The 11,845-nt window shown below is 63.4% G+C and overlaps 1 protein-coding gene across 1 annotated transcript; it reads left to right on the forward strand.

The window, feature by feature from the left end:
• The first annotated feature begins 243 nt into the window (after positions 1-243).
• Positions 244-11,631, forward strand: ARHGAP27 (Rho GTPase activating protein 27). Its single transcript, XM_068212160.1, is given in 17 exon segments — positions 244-320; positions 322-603; positions 863-1,526; positions 4,607-5,032; positions 5,995-6,210; positions 6,529-6,639; positions 6,720-6,787; positions 6,884-6,971; positions 8,157-8,261; positions 8,645-8,743; positions 8,816-8,906; positions 9,027-9,146; positions 9,562-9,660; positions 9,939-10,016; positions 10,157-10,291; positions 10,776-10,881; positions 10,997-11,631. Coding segments are annotated over 17 exon segments (2,928 nt in total). The 5' UTR covers positions 244-258; the 3' UTR covers positions 11,175-11,631.
• Positions 11,632-11,845: the final 214 nt, after the last annotated feature.

The following is an 11,845-nucleotide window of genomic DNA, read 5'->3' on the forward strand; positions in this document are numbered from 1 at the left end:
ATCCTCCCTGCCCATCCCCCATCCTTCTTGCCCATCCTCCAGGGTTTCACTTGGGCAAGTGGTTGGGGGTCCCTTCCCCATTTTCCCTGCCCCATTTGCCTTCCCGGCTGCTCCCTACTGGTGTCAGCTTCTCCCATTGTTGCTTTCCCCACCACTCATGTGCTTGGAGGACTTGGGATGTGCCTACCAACACAGTAGAACTTCCTGGGGTACATGGGGACAAAAACTAGGGCAGGGCAGTTCCCATGGCCCCCCCTAATGGGGTCCCCATCCCACTGCCCAGGGAGGCCGTGCCAGATCCGGCAGCAGTGCAGATCCCGGCAGCAGCGGGGCTGGGCCCTTCCTGCGGCAGGAACCTCCCGAGGAGCCGTTTCCTCGTCGGGCGGCAGCGGGTCCCCTCCGCCACCGTCCCCTGCCGCCCGCCGAGGGGACAGGACGCGCCCCAGCAGCCCGAGCTGCAGCCGGGGGCCGGGCACCCACCCCGCCGCGGAGCCCGGCCCCGTCTCCCGTCGAGGCGGCGGCGGAAACCGGGCGAGTCGGGACCGGCCCGGCGCGGGCACGAGCGGCACCGCGGGCGCGCACCCGCCCCAGCGCCGGCCGCAGGTGAGAGCGGGGCTCGGGAACCGCGGGCTCGGGGACCGGGGGCTCAGCGCCTTGGGACTCGGTGGCTTTGGGGTCTCGGGCATGGTGGCAAGGATGTGACCCCAGGACCCTAGGGAGTTCCAGCAGGTTCGGGCGGTTTGCGAAACCGCCGCGTAGGGCTGCAGCTCAGCGGGGACCCCGAGGGAGCTGAGCTGGGGGGTCCTCGGCCCAGGAGGGGTTGGGCGCTGCCGTCACCCTTCCCCTGCCCCGTGTCCCGCAGGCGGAGGCGCGGGGAGGCCATGGAGGCGGCGGAGCCGGCGGAGGAGGCGCTGGTGCTGGTGGAGTACGGCTTCGAGTACCGCGCCAAGGACGGCACCTTGGTCTCCATCAAACCCAACGAGCGCTATGTCCTGCTCAAACGCACCAACCCGCACTGGTGGCACGTCCGCAGGAGCGGGGACGCCCGGCCCTTCTACATCCCGGCCCAGTACGTCAAGGAGCTGCCGCCCATCGCCGCCCCAGCCCCGCTTGACCCCCCGCCATCGGGACATGCTGCGACAGACCCGGCCGCGCTCGTCCCTCAGCCCCCGCCAGCCTACGAGTATCGGTTCATCGGTGCCACCGAGCCGGGGGAGCCGGCAGGAGGCCCAATGCCCAGGAGGGACTCGGTGCCCAGGAGGGACTCACCACCATCACTCAGCTCTTTTCGGGTCCTCCCGGAGCTGACCCCGCACCCCGCTGAGCCTGTGAGACCTTCGCACTCCCTGGATGACCTGGCGCGGGTGACACCAGCACCTCGCAGTGCCACTGCTGCCATGGGGGCACGCGGGGACTCCCCAGGACGCGCTCGGCCGCTCGGGAAGAGCCGCTCCGAGACCCTCTGCGCCTCCGGCAAGGACAGGGACGTGGCCAAGAGGTGGCCGGGAGCCGGCCCCGCGGCTCAGGTACGGTGACATCCCCAGTGCTGTCCCCAGAAGCTGCGCTGGGAGGGAGTTAGCGGGTGGGGGTGTTGAGCCTCGCCCCCTCATTCAGTGGCCGTGTTCCCCCACCATGACCCTGTGACCCCCAGCAGGGTGAGGTGACACCCCGGCACTGCGGCCACTGCTGGGACCACCCAAGTCTCCTCACTGAGCTGACCCATGGGACAAACCTGCAGGTGACCCCACCATAGGGGCTTGCCAGAATTAACCATTTCGGAGCTGTGAGGGACCCTTCCACACAGGCCCCCCCCCCCCCCACGCCCTCCGCCTTCAGCCCCCTGGCCCACACCCTCATGGGCACCCCTGGGTTCTCTCAGCCCCCCTATTCTGCAGAACCCCGTGGTCTCTGGGGCGGCCTCGGTGTCACCCAGAGGGGTTTTGCAGTGATCTCTCAGGTTCCCGGAGAGTTCCGGGATGAGAGGAGGCAGAAAGGGTTAACAGGGAAGCGCGGCAGCTCCTCCCTGCCGGGGCGGGAGCCTCACCTGGGCGCAGCACCCATTGACCGAGGTGGGTGCTGGGTGCACCCCGGCACAGGCCAGCGCCCCGACACCCCAAACCCGCGCTCAGCCCACGCCAGTAAGTAGCAAAGGGCTCTGCCCAGCACCCCCTGGGCTGCACCTCCCCGAGGGGGGCACCCAAGGGTGGGGGTCCGCGCCGGTCACTTACCTGCCACCAATGCGGGCCGGGGTACACAGGGTGAGACAGTGCCAGTAGAGGGGTGGGTCCCACGACCTTGTCCACTCCTCACTTGTCCCCAAGCCTGGGTGTCCCCCACTTAAAGAGGGGCTGGAGGGATTGTGCCACCTGGGGGAGTTGCTGGAGGAAATGGGGTATTGGTGGTAGGGGGCTGTGTTTTAGACCCCATTTTCCACCCCATTTTCACTTCATTTTCACCCCATTTTATACCTTGTGCTCTCAGCTGTGTCTTTTGCACACCAAAAGCCACTGAGCCACTCTGGGGATGACCCAGCATAGTCCCCAGCCCCAGTGCCACCACGGGAGCATTCCCCTTCCCTGCCCAAACCCAACCAGTGCTAAAACCATCCAGCATCAGCATGGCAGGACCATGGTGGCCTCGGTCCCGCCACCATCTGCACCCGATGGGATGGGATGAGCCCGGCATTGTGGGGACACAGCAGCTCCAGATCAGCTTCCATTTGAGCAGTGTGACACCAGATGGGCCACCCAAAATCATCCCAGTGCAATTCCTGCTCAGCATCACCCTGGAGCAGTTCCTGCTCGGTTGGCCTTGGCTTTGCCGGAACGGGTGACGAGTGGCAGGTTCTGGGTGACGGGTGACAGCAACCCCAAGAGAAGCCAGTTCCGCCCTGGGCGTCTCTTCCGCTCCCCGAACCCCAGCAGGAAACGCGGTGGGTGCAGGGCCTGGCTCGGGCGCCAGCAGCGTTACCGGAGCCTTGTGGTGTCCCCACGGCTGTCCCCACCCTGGTGCCCCCAGCGCTGCCCCGGTGTCACCGTGATGGGTGACCGGGCACCAGGGGGCCCACGGCGGGCCCGGAGCAGGGCGTTGCAGCTGCTGCACTTGGGGAAGGTAGGCAGCACCCAAGGGTGCTCCCAGCTGGGGAACAGGGGGGTGTTTTGGGGTTGCCCCTTGCCAGGCTCCCCCTCGGGTTTCCCTGGGGGTTTATGGGCACTGGCGGGTGCTACAATGCCCATCCCAAAGCGGGGAGGGGCACTCAGCCCCCCCCAGGGGTGAGAAACCCCCAGGGATGCACACATAGGAGAGAGAGGGATGTGGGGGGGCTCCATGCCAGGGATGCCCCATTGCCACCCCCGTGTCCTTTGTCCCCAGGAGGAGGGCAGACCCCCAGTAGTTTCTGGCCCTGCTCACCAGGCTGGGGGGTAATGGGGGGAGGATGAGGGATGTCATCGAGCTGCTGTCCCACTCTGATCCAGGGTGTCCCCAAGGACAGTGTCACCTCCCTCGGGGTGATGGGCAGGGCTGGAGTTGGGACCTTTGTCCCCGCAGCCATTAGTGAGAAACTCAGGCTGTAAAGCTGGGGAGATCAAAGGGTGACAGGAGGGGGTTCCCCGCTGGCAGCACCCTCCTGGTCCCAGGGGACATATCCCCCTACCCCAGGCATCCCCACGGGTGGGGTCAGCCAGGCTGGTGCTGGGGATGCTATTTTGGGATGTGGTGATAGGACTGTCTGGTTCAGCATCCGGCTCTGGACGGGAGGCCGGGGCTGTGGGTGCTGGAAATGTCCCAGGGTGCAGGTGATGAGGGTGCTGGGGTGCAAGCATGGGTGAGATGGGTGTGAGTTTTGGGGTGCTGGGGAGGTGGGAGCAGAGGCTGGGGGTGCAGGGGATGAGCAGGTTGGAGGTGTTGGGAGGGCAGATTTCAGTGCAGAGGTTGTGGGTGTTCATGGTTTGGGTGCCAGTGCTGTGGGTGCTGTATCCAGGGGGTGATGCAGGTACCAGTGATGCAGGTGTGGATGATGCAGGGCATGCAGGTACCAGTGATGCAGGTGTGGATGATGCAGGTGATGCAGGTATGAGTGACACACGTGCTGCATGAGTGAGTACCAGGGCCACAGGTGTTGATGATGTGGGTGACATGGGTACCAGTGATGGAGGTGCTGATGATGTGGGTGCTGATGAGGCAGGTACTGAGACACAGGTACCAGTGGTGCAGGTGCTGCTGCAGGTGCTGCACACAGTGGGTCATGCAGGTGCCAGTGACATGGTGCTGGTTGGGAGGGTACTGCCAGCAGCAGGTGACACAGGCAGCAGTGACACAGGTGCTGTCACTGGGGACCTCGATGTCCCTCCATGTGTTCATCCCTGTGCCAGTGGGTGCTCCCTGCCCCACTCTGGGTGCTGTGAGTGCCCCTCTCCACCTCCTGGCCTCCCATCACTGGCACCTCCTGCCCCACACTTTTGGGGGCCCAGGCAGGGGGGTGACCCAGCAGCCAGGGCAGGATCCAGCTCCTTGGTGCCTCACCCATCGGCCGCCCGGACACCACAGTGGGGACATCCCAGGAATGCCATCCCAGCTCAGTAGTGACACATCCGTGTTCCCCCAGGCACGCAAGGAGTCAGAGGAGACACCTGATCCCATCTACCTCAACATCCAGGAGCTGCGGGAAGAGGCCGCCGCCAGCTCGGCCCCAGAGGAGCCTGGCGGCTCTGTGTCGGACTGGGAAACCCACACGGACACGGACAGTGGACATTTGTTTTATTATAACCCGGTGACGGGCGAGACCACGTGGGATTGTCCCTTCGGGCAGGCGGCCGATGGAGTGAGTCCCGCCGCCTCTCCCGCCTCCTCGCTCGCACACAGCCCGGAGCTTCCCGAGTGGGAACAGCACGTGGACGAAGGAAGCGGACAGACTTTTTTCTATAATTCGGTGACAGGTGAGACGTCGTGGGACCCCCCCACTGCAGGAGACACAGGCAGCCCCCGGGAGATGCACCCTGGGGGGACGTGGTACGGTCCCATGGAGCAGAGGGTGAGCACCCGGCGAGGCGCGGGGGTGGGCTTGGGGTGGGAGTGGAGACAGGGATGGGATTGGAGACAGGAATGGGATTGGAGACAGGGATGGGATTGGAGATGAAAATGGGATGGGATTGGAGATGAAAATGGGATGGGATTGGAGATAGGGATGGGAATGGAGATGAAAATGGGATGGGACTGGAGACAGGGATGGGATTGGAGACAGGAATGGGATTGGGGATGAAAATGGGATGGGATTGGAGACAGGGATGGGATTGGAGACAGGAATGGGATTGGGGATGAAAATGGGATGGGATTGGAGATAGGGATGGGATTTGAGACAGGAATGGGATTGGAGATGAAAATGGGATGGGAATGGAGACAGGGATGGGAATGGTGATAGAAAAGGGATGGGATGAAAATGGAGACAGAGACGGAGATTGGCATTGAGAAAGGTGTGGGAGATGTGATGGAGATGGAAACAGATGGAGACAGATGAGAATGGAGATGAAGACAACTGAAGGTGGACATGAGTATGGATACAGGGGTGTAGGAAAGGATGAGAATGCAGATGGAAACAGGGATGGGATGAAAATGGAGCTGAAGACTGAGAAAGGATGGCAGATGAAATGGAGATGAATATGGAAACAAAGATGGAGATGGGGAATGAAGATGGAGATGGGAACAGATACAGGGATGTAGAAAGAGAGGGGAATGGAGATGCAGACAGGGATGAAGGTGGAGATGGGAGACAGAGATGGGAATGAAGATGAAAATGGACAATGGAATGGATACTGGGATTGAGTTGGAGACAGACATGGGAATGGAGATGGAGACAGGGATTGAGATGGAGATGGGAATGGAGACAGAGATGGGAATGGAGATGATGGAGATGGGGCAGCCCCCACCCGGGCAAGCAACACAGAAATGCAGGTCTCTTGGTTGGGCACAAGATCTTGAACTTTCTCTTCTCTCCAGCCACCCACTCCAGAAACGGATTATCCCGACCTGTCTCCAGATGAGCTGGAGTGTTATCCTGAGGAAGACTATTCACCCGTGGGCTCCTATGATCAGGGGGCCTCTCTCTGCCTGTCCCCGAGGCACCCCGAGGAGCTGGGCTCACCCCCGGGCTGGTATGGACACGGCCACCCCGAGGGAATCATGTTCTACCCCGAGCATTTCGCCCCTGACACGGTACGGGATAGGGATGGGAATAGGGATTGGGACAGGGTTGAGGATGGGGATGGGGCCAGGGAAAGGGACAGGAACTGGAAGAGGGATGAACACAGGGATGGGGACAGGGATTGGTTATGGACAAGGACAGGGACAGCAATGGGGATGGAAGCAGGATCAGGGACAGGGAAAGAGGCAGACTGGGGTGACTGCCATGGATAAACTTCCTCACAAGTCCACAGAGCAGGGGCTGCAGGGGCTCTGGGGTGCCATGGGTGCACAGCACAGCCCCCTCCTGGCAGGGGCACCTCAGGCATCACCTGACCACTCCCTGCCCAGGTGCCATCGGGCGGCCGCCACGAGCGGGCCAGCAGCGGCTCCAGCCAGGACAGCGGGCTCTTCGCCTGGCACGGCGCCGTGTCACCGGCACTGGGCAGCAAGGAGGAGAAGGTGAGCACCCAGAGAGGGGCACCCAGCCTGCCCTCACCCCAGCAAGGGGAAAATTTGACACCCCCACCTTCACTTTCCAGTTTAAAAGCCTTGAAAAAGCCGGGGTGCTCAACCGGACCAAGACAGTGGATAGAGGGAAGCGGCTCCGGTAAGAACGACCTGGTGTCCCCTGCCACTGGAGACAGGAGTCCAGCAGGGGGAAGGGGCTGTGCTATCCCTGTGTGACCCCTGCTCCCCTCCCCAGGAAGAACTGGAGCTCCTCTTGGACAGTGCTGGAAGGGGGAATCCTCACCTTCTTCAAGGACTCCAAGCACTCAGCTGCCAGTGCCCTGGTAAGGGCCCCAATGGCCTTGGGGCAGGGCAGCTCCCATGGGATGGGACCAGTGTCCATGGCACAGGGCCAGCACCCATGGGACTGGACAGGGACTCACAGGATGTGGCCAGTGTGTGTAGGATAGGGACAGCACCCACAGGGAACACAGTGCTGACCTCACCTCTGGGGTGGGAGTTCAGGACTCTGTCTAGGGGGTGCAGAGGCTCTTGGGGGAGGGGGACCATGGCCAACACCCACAGAATGGAGACAGGATAGGACCAGCATCCTTAGGACAGGGCAAGGATCCACAGGATGGGGTTGAAGCTGCAGGATGGGACCAGCACCCATAGGTTGAGGCCAGCATCCGGGGGACAGAGTCATCATCCACAAAATAGGACCCCCAGCACTGTGGGGGGGAATCAGTACTTGAAGGATGGGACCAGGACCCACAGGCCAGGACAGGTGCCCTGCACAGGGACCCCAGCACTGGGACATGTCCCCTCACCCCCCAGCACACCCACGCTCCCTGCAGAGGTGACAGAGCCCCCAGAGCTGGTGGGAGCCAGCAAGAGGAAGCAGAGCAGGCCCCGGGTCCACCTCCCCCCCTGCAGTGGCCAGCAGCTGCCACCGGATGCAGAAGTTGCCATGGGTCTTGCAACACCCTGTGGTGACAGCGACGTTGGGCGGGGGGGGAAGACAGGGGACCCACAGCTGGGGAGACAGTGCTGGCCCCACCTCGGGGGTTCAGGGCTCTGTCTGGGGGTGCAGAGGCTCTTGGGGCAGGGGGACTGTGGCCAAAGCACCCCGAAACCCAGGGCATGGGGAGAAGCAGTGGGTCTGATGCTCTCCCCCTGCACAATCCCCCACTTTGGGGACAGCCACCCTCTCCCTTCCTACAGTGTCGCTGAGAGGGACCCCAAAGCTGGAGCCCCCCCGGGATCCCTGGGGAGGGCTGGGAATGTCTCTTGAGGTGATGGCAGCCCTAGGACCTGGCTGTCCCCAAGCTGGTGGCCATGACCCTCGCCCCACCACAGCAGTCCCATGTCCTAGTCCTGCAGAGACCATAGGAGGGGACAGAGGGGTCCCACAGACGACATCTGGCAACCTTGCCTTTCTGGAGGAGGGCAGCCCACACCCTCCAGCAGGATCCCGGTGTCCCTGTCCCCTTTGGGCAGCTGCCACCCTCAACCCCTTGTCCCCACAGAGGCACCCCAGCACCCTGACCACCCCCGAGCACACGGTGAAGCTGCGCGGGGCCACCCTCACCTGGGCCGGCAGAGACAAGTCCAGCAAGAAGAATGTCCTGGAGGTGAGCAGGTGACAGCGGGAGGGACGCTGCTCACACCCCAGGGTCCACAAGTGGCCCACAGGGCAATGCCACGCCTGCCCAGTTCATCCCAGCAGGGGGTGGAAGTGGGGACACTGGGGACATGCCAGGGTGGGAGTACAGGGACTGGCACTGCCGGTCGCTGTCCCGTTCTGATGGGCACGGAGAGGCCACCAAGGGACATCCTGGCTCCCAGAGGGGCTTTGCACAGGGAGGAGCCGCTCCAGCCGCTCCAGCTCCCCGCAGCTGGCACCGTTTGGTGTCATCGCAGCTGGCGCCGGGCTCAGCCACATCCTGGTTCCTAAATCTGGGTGGTTGGGGCAGCCCCGTGCCCTTTCCCTGACCTTTGCCTGTTGCTCCGGCAGCTGAGGACGTGGGAGGGCTCGGAATTCCTCATCCAGCATGACTCGGAGCAGATCATCACCGCCTGGCACAGAGCCATCGCCGACAGCATCGGCCGGAGGGTGAGCAGGGCCCCCGAACCCCGCAGCCGCCCTGGGGCCAGGCCCCGGCATCTCACGGTGCCGCTTCCGCAGGGCTCCGACATCCCCGGCGAGGAGGAGGCCGAAATTCGGGCTGAATTCGGCTCCCGGGAGAAGCTGGGGGGCGGCGAGGAGCGGAGGGCAGGTAAGCACCGGCACCCGGGATGGGCAGGGGGCCCCGGCAGAACCCCCTGCCCTGCGGGTGCCCGGGGTGGGACAGGCCGGGAGCCCCGGGCGGTGCTGACCTGTGCCATGTCCCCGGCAGCGGCCGGGCAGGTGACGGGCAGCGCCGAGAGTGACACCAGCCGAGTCCGGAACAAACTCCGCAAGTTCCTGCAGAGGCGGCCGACGCTGCAGTCCCTGCGGGAGCGGGGCTACATCAAGGGTGGGTGTGGGGGGCGGGATCGGGGGGTGCTGGCATGGGGCTGGATCCAGGTTAAGTGCTGGGATGAGGGTAAATCCAGATGGGATGGGGTGTCGGGATAGGGCCTGTCAAGGATGGGTGCTGGAATGGGCCTGAGTCCCTCCGGATGTCTCCAGGCTGGAGGGCCGGAGGGGACAGCCAGGGATGGAGCTGGAACAGCCAGGGATGGAGCTGGGACACTGGGTTGAGTGACCAAGCTCAAGCCTGACCCAACATCTTGGTGGCTGGAGGTGATGGGACATGCCTGAGCCCATCACCTCCAGCCACCCTGGTGGGAAACTCCTATGGGAACAAGTCCTTCTGTCCCCAACCCTGTCCCCTGCTAGCCAGCCTCCTGGTGTCCCCGGCCATGCTCATGTCCCCGCTGTGTTCCTAGACCAGGTTTTTGGCTGCTCGCTGCTGGCACTGTGTGAGCGGGAGCGAGGGACGGTGCCACGCTTCGTCCTGCAGTGCATCTGGACCGTGGAGAGGAGAGGTACAGGGGACAGGGACAGCTGGGGACACCGGCATGGGGACATGGGGACAGCTCCAGGGACAGCCTACGTGGGATGTTCGGGTTTGCCTTGGAAGCCTGGTGCTGTGGGCACCAACACAGCTGTACTGGTCACTGTCACCATGTGCCACCTGGCTGTGGGCATCCTCCAGGGGACAGCAGGGACACATGGGGACCTGGAGTTCCCTCAAGAGTGCCTAATGTCCCATTGCAGCGTGGGTTGTTTAACTGGGAGCTTTCCCCCATCTCCATCTGCCCAGGTCTGGACATTGATGGGCTGTATCGGGTCAGTGGCAACCTGGCCACCATCCAGAAACTGCGCTACAAGGTGGAGCACGGTACGGTCACCCACGGTGACAGTGGGGGACGATGGGGTATCACCACTTTCAGGGGCAGAGGGACAGGGGAGGGGGCAGCCAGGGACCACCCACCCATCCCTGGGGCTCTGGACATGGCTGAGGCGCTGCCCCACCCCCAGATGAGCAGCTGGACCTGGATGACGGGCGCTGGGAGGACATCCACGTTGTCACCGGGGCACTGAAGCTCTTCCTGCGGGAGCTGCCAGAGCCACTCGTCCCCTTCAGCCACTTCGACAAGTTCATCGCTGCCATCAGTGAGGGACAGGGACAGGGACAGGGACAGGGGATGGGATGGGATGGGATGGGATGGGATGGGATGGGATGGGATGGGATGGGATGGGATGGGATGGGATGGGATGGGATGGGATGGGATGGGGAGGAGATGGGGATAGGGATAGGGATAGGAATGGGATGGGATGGGGAGGAGATGGGGATAGGGATGGGATGGAGATAGGTTTGGGATGGGGACAAGGATGGGGTTGAAATGGGATGGGATGGAGACAAGGATGAGAGCTGGGATCGAATGGAGATAGGATGGGGAAGGGTATAAGGATGGGGTTAGGGACAGGAATGAGATAGAAAAGGGATGGGAATGGAGACAGGAACTGAGATGGGGGGGATGATGGAGATGGGGATTAGGATGGGGACAAGGATGGGATGAGGACAGGAATGGAGGTGGGGACAGGGAGGCTGTGACTGCTGGAGCCAGCACCCCACCATGCCCTCCCTCCCTGGCAGAGATCCAGGACCTGTCCCTGCGGGGCAACTGCATCCGGGACCTGGTGGTGTCCCTGCCACCCGCCCACCATGACACCATGAAGGTCCTTTTCCGCCACCTCTGCAGGTGACAGTTCCCCTTGTTCCCTCAAACCCAACCCGGTGCAGGAAGGCAGAACACAACTCTGGGGACAGGCCCTGGGGTCAGGGCCATGCTGGTGACACGTTCCCTGTCCCCGCAGGGTGGTGGAGCACAAAGAGGAGAACCGCATGTCAGTGCAGAGCGTCGCCATCGTCTTCGGCCCCACGCTGCTGCGGCCGGCCAGCGAGGAGGGCAACATGGCCATGCACATGGTCTTCCAGAACCAGGTGGTGGAGCACATCCTCAACCACTATGGATACATCTTCCCCGATGGATAAACCCTGGGGACATGTGCGGGGACGAGCCCGGCAGTGGGGACTTGATGGAGCAGTGTCTCCAGGAAGGACTTGGCCATGTGTCACCTCGGTGGTGGCTCCATGGAGGGCAGCACGGTGACCTGGCTCAAGGGAGGGGCGCCCCGGTGGCTCCTCCTTGGCCACCCCGTCCCACCAGGGCCGGATCCTGGGGGTCAAGCCCCAGGGGGGGTCCCCATGGTCAGCGGAGCCCTGCAGTGCCCCCCTGGAGCCAGCATTCCCAGGTGGGAGCAGGGAGGGTCCGGCGGGCAGTGCCCGCTGGGCGGTGGCACCGGCGGGCAGGGAGAGGCCGGGCAGTGCCGTGGCTGCAGCCCCTGCCCAATCCCAAATAAAGAGCCCATGCGGACACAAGGGCGAGGTGTTGCTGGCGGGACAAGGGGACTTCCCAGGGACGTGGGTGGCACAGCAGGGGCTCAGTGCTCCTGCTGACCCTCGGGGACACCACGTGGCCTTTGTACCCCATGAGGATGAAGGGACCTGGGACACCATTCCTGGCTGGTGTCACCAAGCACTGTGTCACCACCAACGTCACCACAGACAGCAAGATGTGATGAGAGCCACGCGGTCATGGGACATGAGTCCCCATCACCCAGAGTCACCTCCTGGGGTGGGGCACTTTGGGTCATGACACAACC

Source organism: Anomalospiza imberbis, chromosome 22 (assembly GCF_031753505.1).
Source record: "Anomalospiza imberbis isolate Cuckoo-Finch-1a 21T00152 chromosome 22, ASM3175350v1, whole genome shotgun sequence".
Lineage (NCBI taxonomy): Eukaryota > Metazoa > Chordata > Aves > Passeriformes > Viduidae > Anomalospiza > Anomalospiza imberbis.